This window comes from Scomber japonicus, chromosome 1, assembly GCF_027409825.1.
Source record: "Scomber japonicus isolate fScoJap1 chromosome 1, fScoJap1.pri, whole genome shotgun sequence".
Classification (NCBI taxonomy): Eukaryota; Metazoa; Chordata; class Actinopteri; order Scombriformes; family Scombridae; genus Scomber; species Scomber japonicus.
In genome coordinates this window covers 35,774,683-35,788,238 of record NC_070578.1, presented here as the reverse complement: position 1 = coordinate 35,788,238, position 13,556 = coordinate 35,774,683, and the positions used below count along the sequence as shown (strand labels likewise).

General features: G+C 39.7%; 1 protein-coding gene across 1 annotated transcript; it reads left to right on the top strand.

Annotated features, from left to right (window-relative positions):
* Positions 1-10,169: 10,169 nt before the first annotated feature.
* On the top strand, positions 10,170-13,555 carry hypk (huntingtin interacting protein K). The gene is made up of 4 exons (XM_053315368.1): positions 10,170-10,347; positions 11,623-11,678; positions 11,791-11,842; positions 13,350-13,555. Exons 1-4 carry the CDS (start codon positions 10,186-10,188, stop codon positions 13,443-13,445), a joined length of 366 nt encoding a protein of 121 aa, XP_053171343.1. The 5' UTR covers positions 10,170-10,185; the 3' UTR covers positions 13,446-13,555.
* Position 13,556: the final 1 nt, after the last annotated feature.

Here is a 13,556-nt window from a genome sequence, read left to right as displayed (position 1 = left end):
TTTTATAGCTTTATTTTTAGGTCTGTTTGTGTTTATGTGGTTTTATATGCAATTTTAATTCAAAGTAGTTGTTTAAAGTTTTAAGTCTGACATGAAGGAGAACCACTGGGTCGGCCTGTATAGGATATTTATGATAGAATATGACACAAAACAAAAGAAAGATTGATACTGTGTTTTTATTATCATTTTCTATCCTGTACAATTTCAATGAATGAGTAGATTTTGAAAGATTGGGGGTAATTTTAAAAGCTCAGATATCACATATGTCTATTATAATAGTCATAATATAACCTTAATGTGTGAGTTTATGATTCAGTCATTGCTTTTTATGTAATCATAAATACATTGAGTGCAGGATTAGTGTTTGTTACATATGCTTTTATTTTGTTGCATTAGGAAACTTATGGTTGGTCACAAGTGGAAATAAATATGTTTTCCATGACAGACAGTAGTAGTTTGTTTATCTGCAGCAGTGAAATGAAAGGATGTGTGTGCGTGTCTGCTGTTAAAAAGCGCTGAGTGCATGAGGAGAAAGTCAGATTAGATTTGGGTTAGTGTTCAGGGCGGAGCGCCGGGATAATCCGGTCCTCGTTCAGCCCTCCTCTCAGTCAGGATGACCTTCATCAGTCGCTGCAGCTGCAGCCGGTTACTCTCTCTGACCGGCTGCTGCTCCGAGCAGCATGTTAACACACTTTATCCTCCACACATCTTTAACCCTCCTGTTGTCCTCCAGTCAAGGAAGGGAGGGAGGGAGGGAGGGAGGGAGGAAGATAGGAAAGGAGGAAAGGAAAGAAGAAAAGGGGAGAGGGAGGGAGGGAGGAAGGAAGGACGGAAAGGAGGAAAGGAAAGAAGGAAAGGGGGGGGGAGGCAGGACGGAAGGGAGGAAGGAATAAGGAAAGGAGGAAAGGAAAGAAGGAAGGGACGAAGGAAGGATGGAGGAAGGAAGGAAGGGGGGAGGAAAGAAGAAAGGGAGGAAAGAAAGAGAGAAGGACAGACAGAAGGAAGGAAGGGAAGAAGGAACCCTCAAAACAGACGGGGTCAATTTGACCCAGGAGGACGACATGAAGGTTAATTAATGCTGTTTCTGCCAGATGATAAAAGGCTGTTGCTCCTGCACTATAAAGCCTCTTTCCTCTGCTATGTCTAAAGTCACATACTTCTCTTAGTACACTACGTTCTTACTTGTGTCAGTTAGTGTTGTACCAAATCATTACAGATGTCATGTCCAAGAAGAAATGTTAAGTTGTTCTGTCTGTCTTGTGACTTCCTGTTTTATTTTGAAATTTTACTCTCCTCTTGTTTCAGGTAACTTCCCTTCCCTGATTGTTTCCACCTGTTTCCCACCACCTTGTGTGTGTATATAGTCTGCGTTTCCATACATATGTATTCATACATATGTTTAATACAATCATCCCCCAAAACTTGGTAAGCGAACTGGGTGGACTGGTCCTGAGTAGCTGGATACTGGTCTTCATTACAGACAGACACCAGTCACAGTCTCCTAATGACTCACAATGAACCGCGTCATAAACTACATGGAAGACAGTTAGATAGACAGATAGATTGCCTCATCTGGGACGACAAGAAGGTTAAACAGCTGGCTAAACACATCATTTCTAGCCCATCAGCCGCACTTGCACTTCCTGTGATGGATGTGGAAATCTCTACAGAGGTTTCATAAAGAGCGTACTGCGGTGATGACGGCTTCGCTCTCATCCATTCAATAAATCAATCAATACATCACACTTTATTTATGTAGCACTTTACATGCAACACCAGACCTGTCACAATGATTACATATAGACTTATCGTACAATGACGTCAGTATCACCATCATCATGTCTATATATGGACTTATCGCATGATGCATGGACATGACCTTTGACCTCAGTATTGCCTCACTTCACATTAGCAGCTAAGAGGCTAATTCATGTCACATTGGCTAAGTGAGTAGTGTCCTCCATTCCTCACTGTGCTCGTCCTGAGTGGAGACTGCAGAAGAAGTAAAGGTGAATAACTCTGTCCTCAAACATAATATAGGGCCCTATGATTTCCGCGATTCCGGAATTGGCCGTGATTCCGGAATTGGCCGAGATTCCGGAATTACTGCACAATTCCGGAATCCTGGAGTCCCCAAACATAATGGCAGTCTGGGTTTTTACTGAAGTCTACTATCCCACCTTTACATTATTATACTATTATATTATCATCATATCAGTGGTATAAAATGATCTTTAAATGACAATAATATTGTTTATAGTGATTATTTCTGAGACAATATATCGTCCAACAGCAGTAGCTAACCTTTGCTACTAAACATACAGTAGAGGTGAGGCCAGAAGAAAAGTTACAGGATCAGTTTACCTTGAGGTGGACATTAATGTTTGTATTAGATTGAATAAAATAAAAAAAACATCTGATAACTGTTGAGACTTTTAACCTAAAAAACTAAAGTGTCAACCTCGTGGTCATGCCAAAGGAAAAGTCAGGGGATCGTAAAGTCATAAAGTTCATCCAGTAGTGTTTAAATCTGGACCAAAATCCAAATTTTATACTATTATATTATCATTATATCAGTGGTATAAAATCATCTTCAAATGACAATAATATCATTTATCGTGATTATTTCTTAGACAATATATCATCCAACAAAAGTATCTATCGTGACAGGTCTATGCAACACATTCAGGACACAAATGCTGCTTGACCAAGGCCTCCAAATCCCCCCCCCACCCCCACCCCCTCCCACCCACCACCTCTCAGCCACCCGCCACCCCGATGACTCATCCGTGCATCCGTGCCATCGACTGTTTGCCCTTCTGGCCTCTGAGGTAAGTTGGCATATGGTGCAGGACTGCCAGGTTCAGCAAAAGCTTCTTCACCCAATCAGCCACCAGACTGCTTAACTCCCATTCACACCACCACACACATACACACACACACACACACACACACACACACACACACACACACACACACACACACACACACACACGCACATACACACACACACACACACACACACACACACACACACACTTAGACTGCCATTATAGTAGCTGCTTTTATCCTGTGATGTGCAATAATTTGATTCATATGTGCATTTTTATTTAATCCTTAATTATACTCATAGTTGTTTACATTATATTTATAATAATTAACTTATTAGTTTTTACTTTTGTCACTTTTTAGCATTTTGTTTAACCTTATATTCATTATATTAGTTAGCCGGATGCAATGTAATGTCATTATAAATCACTTAAAGTTAATCTTCAGTCTTAACAATCTTATTGGAGTATTAAAAGAATCAAAAACTGATTCATATGAAGCTGTAAAATATTAAATGTTACATTAGATTAAAATCATGAGGCATATTTCTCACTCTAAAGGGCCATTTCATGATTTTAATGAGCACAGAAATGATGCAGAGGAGTTGAGGTCGGCTGCTGAGTGTAACTGCTTCAGTACAGGAAGTAGTTTTTAACATGTTGGAAAAAGTCTCCTCGTGCCAAAATGTTATCCAGTAATTCTCCAGAAGAGTCAGATCTGTTTCTGCTTTCTAGGAAGTGAATAACGCTTGGCCTGGTTCAGACTCTCAGTCGGCTATAAGAGGCTTTGCACTTAACAAACCAAGTGAATGAAGACGCTCAAAAACCTTCCAGCAAATCAACATGTTGAAGGATTATTAGTGTGAGGAGGCGATGATGACAGCAGAGGAGCAGCTAAATATGAGGAGGGGGAACATCAACAACTAAAAATACTATCATATTTATTCATTTATCCTGTATGTGTGTTCGGACAAAAATCAAAATATTGTCTTTTTATATTACTGTCTCTTTGTACCTTGTTCTCAATAAAAAAGATAGTTGAAAAAAATAATAACTTTGGTGCCCTGTTGATCTTATACAAGAGAGGGGGGCAAAATATTAGGAACATTTTTCAATACAAAGCACTATAGTACACCACCTGTTACAACCTTAATAATAAGCATAAAGCAGATGCACCTTTTTGATATTCAACAAAAACTGAATAATAAAAGCAGATTATAGCTCAGGCTCGATATCACTACTCAATACTAAGTACTGTAGTATAGAAACGTCTCCCATCAAATAATACCTGCAATTAATCCTATATAAAAACTCCTAATAACTCAATAAAAATGTAATAAAACCTGATAATGTAATAATAAAGTGCATTTCCCAATAATTTAATAATCTCTGTGGCGATGATGTAATAAATTATTGCATTAACAGGAAGTTATTACATTATTGGTTTCACCTTATTTTTGCAGAATTTCCCAATATTGTAATAACATTATATTTATTATTGAGTTATGAGGGTTTTTTTTTATTACATTATAGGGAAATTATTACATTATCAGGTTGTACAAGCCCTAAGAATAGCAAAAAATATGAAGACTTGACAAAAAGGTGCTTAGATAAACTGCTGAACTGCTGTTGTTTTTTAAAAATGTGCTTCATAAATAAATTTGACTTGACTTGAAAAACTGAAACATAAGATTCATAAAAATGTATCCGAGCTGTTGTATTTGATTGTACTCATTGTGTTCCTAATAAATTGCTCAGAGAGTGTTTCCTCTATGATTTCACACAATCTCACTCCTCAATCTCATTTTTGGATGAATCCCCCCTCCTCCTCTATGAGCAGGTGGGTCGTACGGCAGTTATTTCCCCCCTGTGATAAACACATGTTGCTCTGAGCCGCGGCCCGGCCCGGCCCAGCTCGGCTCGGCATTCCTGGGGGCCCCTTTCACTCTCCCAGATAATTGCTGCTGCCTTGTGGGAGAGGAGGAAGTGCCAGAGAGAACAAACAAAAGCAAATTAGAGGATGCAAATCGCCGCATGAGTGAAAGCGCTCAATCTATGGTTTCAATAGGCTTGCGCAATAACAGTTGGCTCCAATCCAAGCCTTGTTTATAATTCATTATGCTTTCTGAGCAAAACTGCAGAGCTAACTGGGGGGGTTTTCCTCCTTTTTGGATCAGTTTTATTTTAAAAATCTTGTTTTTACGTAAATAAAAGTAAATTATTCACACGTATCAGCCACGGGAGAAGCAGCTGAAAGCTTCACATACTGTAGAAACACAATGTAGCCCATTCATAAAAAGTGTTGCTATGACTGAGTGCACCAGGAATTTATTAATAGAGTCCAGAAACATATTTTAATCTGTGCTACATTCCTAAACTCGGATATTTACTGAAAAATTATTGGAATTTGGTGAAAAATGCACAAAAAAATTAAACTTAAATACACTTTTCCTAGATGTACTGACTAGTTATTGCATGTTTTACACTACATGGTTAAAAGTATGTTTGTATAAAAAGTATGTATAAAAAATGTTTGAGTTAGTTTCCACATCCATCTCCTGAAAGTGGAAAGTTTCTCATGATTGTAAGAAGGGTGGGGGGGGGGGAGGGGGGGGGGGGGGGGGGGCACGAGGCTGATTTGTGACCTCACAACTAGTCCAGGAGCCAATCCTGGTCCAGTATCCAGCTGAGACGAGCCTCCAGAGCTCAAACACAGAGACTTTACAGCAGGGGTGTCAAACTCATTTTCATTCAAGGGCCACATAGAGACCAATTTAATGTCATTGGGGCCGGAGCATTAAAGAGAAGGAAGGAAGGAAGGAAGGAAGGAAGGAAGGAAGGAAGGAAAGAAAGACGGAAGAAAGGGAGGAAGGAAGGAAGGATGGAAGGAAAGAAAGACAGAAGAAAGCGAGGAAGGAAGGAAGGAAAGATGGAAGGGAGGAAGGAAGAACAGAAGTAAGAAAGGTATGAAGGACAGATGGAAGGAAGGAAGGAACGAAGAAAGGAAAAGGGGAAGGTAGGAAGGAAGGACAGAAGGAAGAAAGGAAGGAAGGAAGGAACGTACGAAGAAAGGAAAGGGGGAAGGTAGAGAGGAAGTACAGAAGGGAGGAAGGACAGAAGGAAGAAAGGAAGGAAGGACCGATGGAAGGACGGCAGGACAGAACGAACGAACGAACGAACGAACGAACGTAGAAAGGAAATGGGGAAGGTAGAGAGGAAGGACAGAAGGAAGGAAAGTGGGCCGGATTGCACCCCTAGACGGGCCGGTTCTGGCCCGCGGGCCGCATGTTTGACACCCCTGGTTTACATGATCAAGCATCACATTTACTATACAGGTGAAATATTCTGATGTCAGCATAATTTTGATGATGTATTGTGTTTTTCTTTTTGGTAGTTATGACCCATAAATGCAACATGACATTAGTTTCCATTCATCTATCAATAGTTTATCTCTATATTAAGATTAATAAACGAGTCTTAAAGGCAAATTGTATAATTATAGAAGCTTTTTAATTATAAAACCTGGTCAATTGTATGTTTTGTAATACTACTACTCCTACTAATACTAATGATTATTCTTGGTGTATTTGCTTCCTATTCATTTATTGGTAGTCTATCTGTAGATTAACATTAAATAAACATGTTGTTGCTTTTAATGCTTATACATATTTATTATTATTTATAGTTCTTTATTCTTTTTATTGAAGCTCTTTCTATTTTTGCTGCTGTAATACTGTAAATGTCCCCACTGTGGCACTAATATAGGGATATCTGTATATATTAACATTAAATAAAGGTGTATTAATGGCAAATTTTATAATTATATGAGCTTTTTAATTATAAAACACTGTCAATTTAGTGTTGTAGGAGAAATTCATTTGGAGGGAACTGAATCATTTTTATTTTTTTAAACATTAGCAGAGAAAATCAGTCTATTCAGTATTCATCCTTTCATTTAAGTCTTTTATCTTAAATCAAGGGTGCCAAACATACGGCCCGTGGACCTAACTACTGTGAAAAGTATGAAAATTGCAGAAAAGTAATTGCAATTTTTATGTGCTGATTGGTTGAAAGGTTGTTTTTTTACACCCTGATCAGAATACAATGAATATATATTGTGGTCATATTGAAACCATTCATATATTAAACATCAATCAGCAACTTCTGTACAAAATAATAAAAAAACTGATATAATATTGTTGAAATTGCACTAAATCTTAGTAAATAGATTTTTTTTTATTATAGTAAAGTTATAATATATGTATAGGTTTGTAGGTTATTATGCAATGGTTTTACTGGTCTGGCCCACATAAGATCAAATGGATGGTATGTGGCCTTTGAATTAAATGAGTTTGGGTTTAAATGGAAAAGCAGGAATCATCCAAGAAGGTATAAAAAGTGTTTAATCCTGCTGTGTGATGTTGTGCTCCTGGTATTTACCATGTTTACCCACGCTGAGAGCTTTCTATCATCCTCTTAGTTATATATATTTAAGTTCAAATATATATATATATATATATATATTTTGCGGCGTCTCTATATACAAACCTACAAACCTATATATATATATATATAGGTTTGTAGGTTTGTAGGTTATTATGCAATGGTTTTACTGGTCTGGCCCACTGAAGATCAAATTGATGGTATATGGCCTTTGAATTAAAATGAGTTTGGGTTTAAATGGAAGAGCTTCATGCAGGAATCATCCAAGAAGATATAAAAAAGTATCACAGATCATTTTATAGAGTTTAATCCTGTGTGATGTTGTGCTCCTGGTATTTACCATGTTTGCCCACACTGAGAGCTTTCTATCTTCCTCTTAGTGATATATATATATTTTTTTATCTGACTGTAATAAAGCGTTGCGTCTCACCTGAACTAGGCAGCAGCGTCCTGACATCACGTCGCTGAGGTCCGAGGTCTGAGGAGAGCCTTAAACGTCCGCAGAGGAAACAGCCATCAGTCATAGAGCAGGATGAAAGGGTTGGTGGGATGACAGCGGCGTCTCACCAGGGCCATTCCTCCGAACACTCGCCACCATTCATATCTCCTCCAGAATGAAACCCACCAGGAAAGAAAAAACACTGATGTGGTTTTTCAGGAAGCTGCTCAAAGGGTTTGAAGACACGAGCAGGTTTCTGTTTCCTTAATCTGATTAGAGCAGGTGGATTGAAAAAGCTCAGACACACTGGAAGGACTGGAAACGTCTGTAAAATCTGTTGCAGTTCATTTGAGGTCTACTTCAAGGTAAACCTCTTATAAGAGACGGGAATAGAAGGAGGAGGAGTGATTTAGTAATCCGGACAGTTAAACATCCATCAGATCACAAATTAAGACGTTATCTTTAGTTTTCAGAATTTAAATAAAAATAAAATAAAATCATGATTCACTCAACTGCAATGAAAGAACTCAATATATGGTATTTAAAGGAAGGAAGGAGGGAAGGAAAGAAGGAAGGGAGGAAGGTAGGGGGAGGAAAGAAAGAGTGAAGGAGGGAGGGAGGGAGGAAGGCAGGACAGAAGGAAGGAAGAAAGGGGGATGGAGGGAGGGATGGAGGAAGGAAAGAAGGAAGGGAGGAAAGAGAGGAAGCAAAGAAAGGGGGGGGGGCAGACGGAAGGAAGGAAGGAAGGAAGGAAGGAAGGAAGGAAGGAAGGAAGGATATGCTGCAGTATTTTGTGAAAACTGTTATAGTGTGATATCTGTATCTCTTTTAACCCTCCTGTTGTCCTCAAGTGAAGGAAGGAAGGAAGGGAGGAAGAAGGAAAGAAAGGAAGGAGGAAGGAAGGAGGGAAAGAAGGAAGGAAGGACAGGAGGGAGGAAGGAAGGAAGGGAGGAAGGAAAGGAAGAAAGGAAGGACAGAGGGAGAGAGGAAGGAAGGAAGGAATGAAGGAAGGGAGGAAGGGAGGGGGAGGAAAGAAAGAGTGAGTGAGGGAGGGAGGGAGGAAGGAAGGAATGAAGGAAGGAAATAAGGAGGGAAGGAAGGAAGGAAGGAAGGAAGGAAGGAAGGAAAGAGGTAGGGAGGAAGGCAGGACAGAAGGAAGGAAGAAAGGGGGATGGAGGAAGGAAAGAAGGAAGGGAGGAAAGAGAGGAAGGAAAGAAAGGGAGAAGGAGGGAGGAAGGACAGACGGAAGGAAGGAAGGAGGGAAAGAAGGAAGGAAGGACAGGAGGGAGGAAGGAAGGAAGGGAGGAGAGGAAAGAAGGAAGGGAGGAAGGAAAGGAAGGAAGGAAGGACAGAGGGAGAGAGGAAGGAAGGAAGGAAGGAAGGAAGGAAGGAAGGAAGGAAGGAAATAAGGAGGGAGGGAGGGAGGAAGGCAGGACAGAAGGAAGGAAGAAAGGGGGATGGAAGAAGGAAAGAAGGAAGGGAGGAAAGAGAGGAAGGAAAGAAAGGGAGAAGGAGGGAGGAAGGACAGACGGAAGGAAGGAAGGAAGGAAGGAAGGAAGGAAGGAAGGAAAGGAGGGAAGGAAGGATGGAAGGAACCTACCTTTGTCTTCTCATAATTAGTCTACATGTGAGAAAACCATGGAGCAGCTAGGGCTCAGGATGTAGATCAGTCGTCCACCAGTCGTTAGATCGTCAGTTTAAGATACTTAAACTCCCCAAATTGCTCCTGAAGGCTGAGTGTGAATGATGAGCCTCCGTCTGATGAGCAGGTTGGTTCCCTGTGTGACGGGTAAATGTGACATGTAGTGTAAAAGTGCTTCAAGTGGTCATAAAGGCTAGAAAAGAGCCATATAGCTACAGTCCATTTACCCTAATCATCATAATGTTAATGTATAAATGTAATATAATACCCTATGTCTAATTTTTAGTAAATTGTTTTTAATTGTATTAAATGTTCTTATGGCTCAGGGAGTGCTATGCCTACCCAAATTTCGTTTTATTGTTGTCTGACCCTCAATATAATGACAATAAAGCTACTAAATAATGAAAAAAAGAAAAAACTTGACTTTATATTTTATTTATTTTTAAAAGTAGATTGTGTTGCAGAGAGATAAAAATCACAGACTCCACCTTTTACTGAATATTTGAGATTATATGTTAAAATAGTTAATTGTTGAGATAAAACAGTGAGACAATAAAGTCTTCTTCTTCTGTGGTTTTTTAATGTTTAGCAAACAGCCGGAAGGTGCTCTGCCGCCACCTGCTGGAGCAGTAGAAAACACCCGAAAAACAACTATTATCTTTTCTTTTGTGTAACATTAGTTGACTAAAAGAAAAAATACTTTCTTAAAAAAACAAAAATCAACATATACCTTTAAATATAGCTCTTCACTTCCGGTGCTACACTCTCTTCCCTCCGCCGTCGTGTAACCGGAACCTTCCTTCTTTTTTTGTTCCGGCCTCGGTGAAGCAAACATGGCGGCTGAGGGAGATGTTGATTTGGACCTGGAGGCCGATGAAAACTGCACCGGGAAACCTGCAGAAAAGCCTCGCAAACATGACAGCGGGGCCGCGGACCTGGAGAGAGTCACAGACTACGCGGAGGAGAAAGAAATATCCAGTTCCGACTTAGAGACGGTGAGAGAGAGCCGACGGAGACATTAGCAGGGGGGACATGCGGCTAAACCATGTGCTTTAATTTAGCTTTAAACCTTAAATATACATCTTTTATAATATCTATAGCTGCCCCAGAGTAAAAGTATCAATACAGTAATGTAATAATAGGGCTGGAGGATATGGCTGTAAACTGTATCAGGATAAAAGTGTTTCATATGAGTCGATATCGATAGTTAATGATTATTTTAATGACTTTACACTTTTATTGTAAACTTCATCTGATTTGAATCACATCAGTTATCAATTAAAGCAGACAGGGGGAAAGAAACGTCAATACAACTATGAAAAAACAAATAAATACACATAAGTCTGAATGAAAATTAAAATCACAATGAACACTGAACAATAAAGTGTTTTAAAATATGTGTAAAGTGTTATACACGACATAGAAATTAAAGTAAAGCTGAAGTAGAGCTAGGCGATACAGATAAACTCAAATATCATTAATATAATTTGACCAAATACCTCGATGCCAATATCGCAACAATATTGTAAGGATGACTGTTGGTGCTGTGTCAAAATATTTACACAACTTGATAATGAAATAATCATCAGTAATTTCGGATATAATGACAAAGTGGTTAAAAGCAAATCATAGAACAGCTAGAAAGGGTTAGGGTTAGTTCAGAAAATTACATAATTTTACTGTAATGCATATATTACCCAGCCCTATGTGATAATATTAATTAAAAAATAACTAAAAGTACATCAGTATTATGTGTGATGTAGTTAAAGTTGATTATTAAATGTAGGATTAGACACATTTCACTCCGTTTGGTTTCCAGCTGGCATCTTCAAGTTTTTCACAAATACTAACAGGAGAAATATGAATATTAATCAGTTGTATTTTTAACTTGGATGTATGTATAATCCAAATTACTGTAGAGAATAAACCACACGATTAATAACTGATGTTAAATATCAACTTATTTCCAAGCTGTGTTGTTTGTCTGATACAGGATAATATAAATATAGATAGATAAAAATATAAAGATATTAGTCATATTTATAATACTGTGATATTTATAAACATGATACACAAACCTACACACAGCCTGTTTGTACTTTATTTATAAGTTTATATTTTACATTTCAAATCTTTTATAAGTGAGTAAAACCTGAACAACATTTCCTGTGTTTAATTAATGAAACAAAGTTTTATAGTAATATAAACCTGACTTTGTCTGTGTTATAACAGTCGTGTGAATAACGGTGTTTCTTCTTTCTTTCTTTCAGGCGATGTCCGTGATCGGAGACCGACGGTCACGAGAACAGAAAGCCAAACAGGAGAGGTGAGATCTCTGAGATGATTACTGACGTTAACGAGAGGACACAGAGAGCAAATCTACAGCTTTCTGTGAACATGTTGATTGTGCTCACTGATGTTTTGTTTTTCACTCACAGGGAGAAAGAGTTGGCCAAAGTCACCATCAAGAAAGAGGACGTAGAGCTTATTGTAAGTTTTTCACACACCAATGAACAAATGTACCTGAACACCTCCTTTCCTTCCTCCTCTCCTTCCTTCCTTCCTTCTCTCCTTAATTCCTTCCTCTTTTCCTCCTTACTCCTTCCTTCCTTGACCTGAGGACAAGAGGAGGGTTAATGTGAGAAGAAATCGGCTCATGTTGTAAATTTGGTTAAAACGGAGCTGATTCATATGAGGGTGAGAGCTGTGTGCAAGCCAAACTGGGAAAAGCACATCTCATACTAATCTGAATCACCACTGACCAAGACATATTCATTAACCCTCCTGTCGTCCTCAAATCAAGGAAGTAAAGAAGGGAGGACGGAGGGAAGGGGAAGAAAGAAGGGAGGGAGGGAAGGAGGGAGGGAGTGAGTGAGTGACAGTAGGAGGGAGGGAGGAAGGAAGGGAGGGAGGGAAGGAGGGAGTGAGTGAGTGACAGTAGGAGGGAGGAAGGAAGGAAGGGAGTGAAGGTGGGATGGAGGGAGAAAGGAAAAGAGGAAGGAAGGGAGTTAAGGTAGGATGGAGGAAAGAAGGAAGGGAAGGTAGGATGGAGGGAGAAAGGAAAAGAGGAAGGAAGTAACGAAGGGAGGGAGGAAGGAAAGGAGGGAGTGAGTGAAGGTAGGATGGAGGGAGGAAAGAAGGGACGGTTGTAGGGAGGGAGGAAAGATGGAAGGAAGGAAGAAAAGTAAAGAAGAAGGAAGTAAAGGAAGGTAGGATGGAGGGAGAAAGGAAAAGAGGGAGGAAGAAAAAAAAAAAAGATTTGACCTGGGAGGAGGACACAAAGGGTTAGGCAAACGTACTAAATGAACAGCGTGTATTATCTTTTAGCACAACTGAAAGACTCAAACCTCAGTGCTCTGCGTTAGTAGATGCACATTTTTTGCAGGTGTGAAGTTTACATGTTATTAGTCATACAGACCTTTAATCAATCAATCAGGCCCTGAATGTTGAGCTTGTTTAACCCTTTATAGGACACTCATTGAAAGGAAGGGAGGAAGGATGGAAGGAAGGAAGGAAGGAGGAAAGAAAGAGACGAAGGGAGGGAGGAAGGCAAGAAAGAAGGAAGGGAGGAAGGGAAGAAAGAAGGAAGGGAGGAAGGGAAGAAAGAAGGAAGGAAGGAAGGAAGAAGAAAGGGAGATGGAGGAAGGAAAGAAGGAAGGGAGGAGAGAAGGAGAGAGGGAGGAAGGACAGAAGGAAGTAAGGAAAGGAAGGACGGAGGAAGGAAAGAAGGAAGGAAGGAAGGAAGGAAGGAGAAAGGGGGATGGAGGAAGGAAAGAAGAAAGGGAGGAGAGAAGGAGGGAGGGAGGAAGGAAAGGAAGGAAGGACGGAAGAAATAAGGAACGAGAGAGGGAGAAAGGAAAAGAGGAAGGGAAGAAAGAAGGCAGGGAGGAAGGATATTTTGGGATATTTACAGAAGTTACCAAATAGTTATTTGCCCAATAAAGGGTTAGATCTTCAGTTTGAGCCTCTGAGTTAATACTGTGTTGTTCGTGTGCAGATGTCAGAGATGGAGATTTCCAGGAACGTGGCCGAGCGCAGTCTGAGGGAACACATGGGGAACGTAGTGGAGGCTCTGGTGGCTCTGACCAACTAAACAAAGAAACACAGCTTTTTACACTCTGGACGGCTTCACACCTCGTCAATGAAGATGAACTCAGCGGTTAAACTTATTGCGGTGTAATCTTTTTTTTCTTTCCTTCTTTTT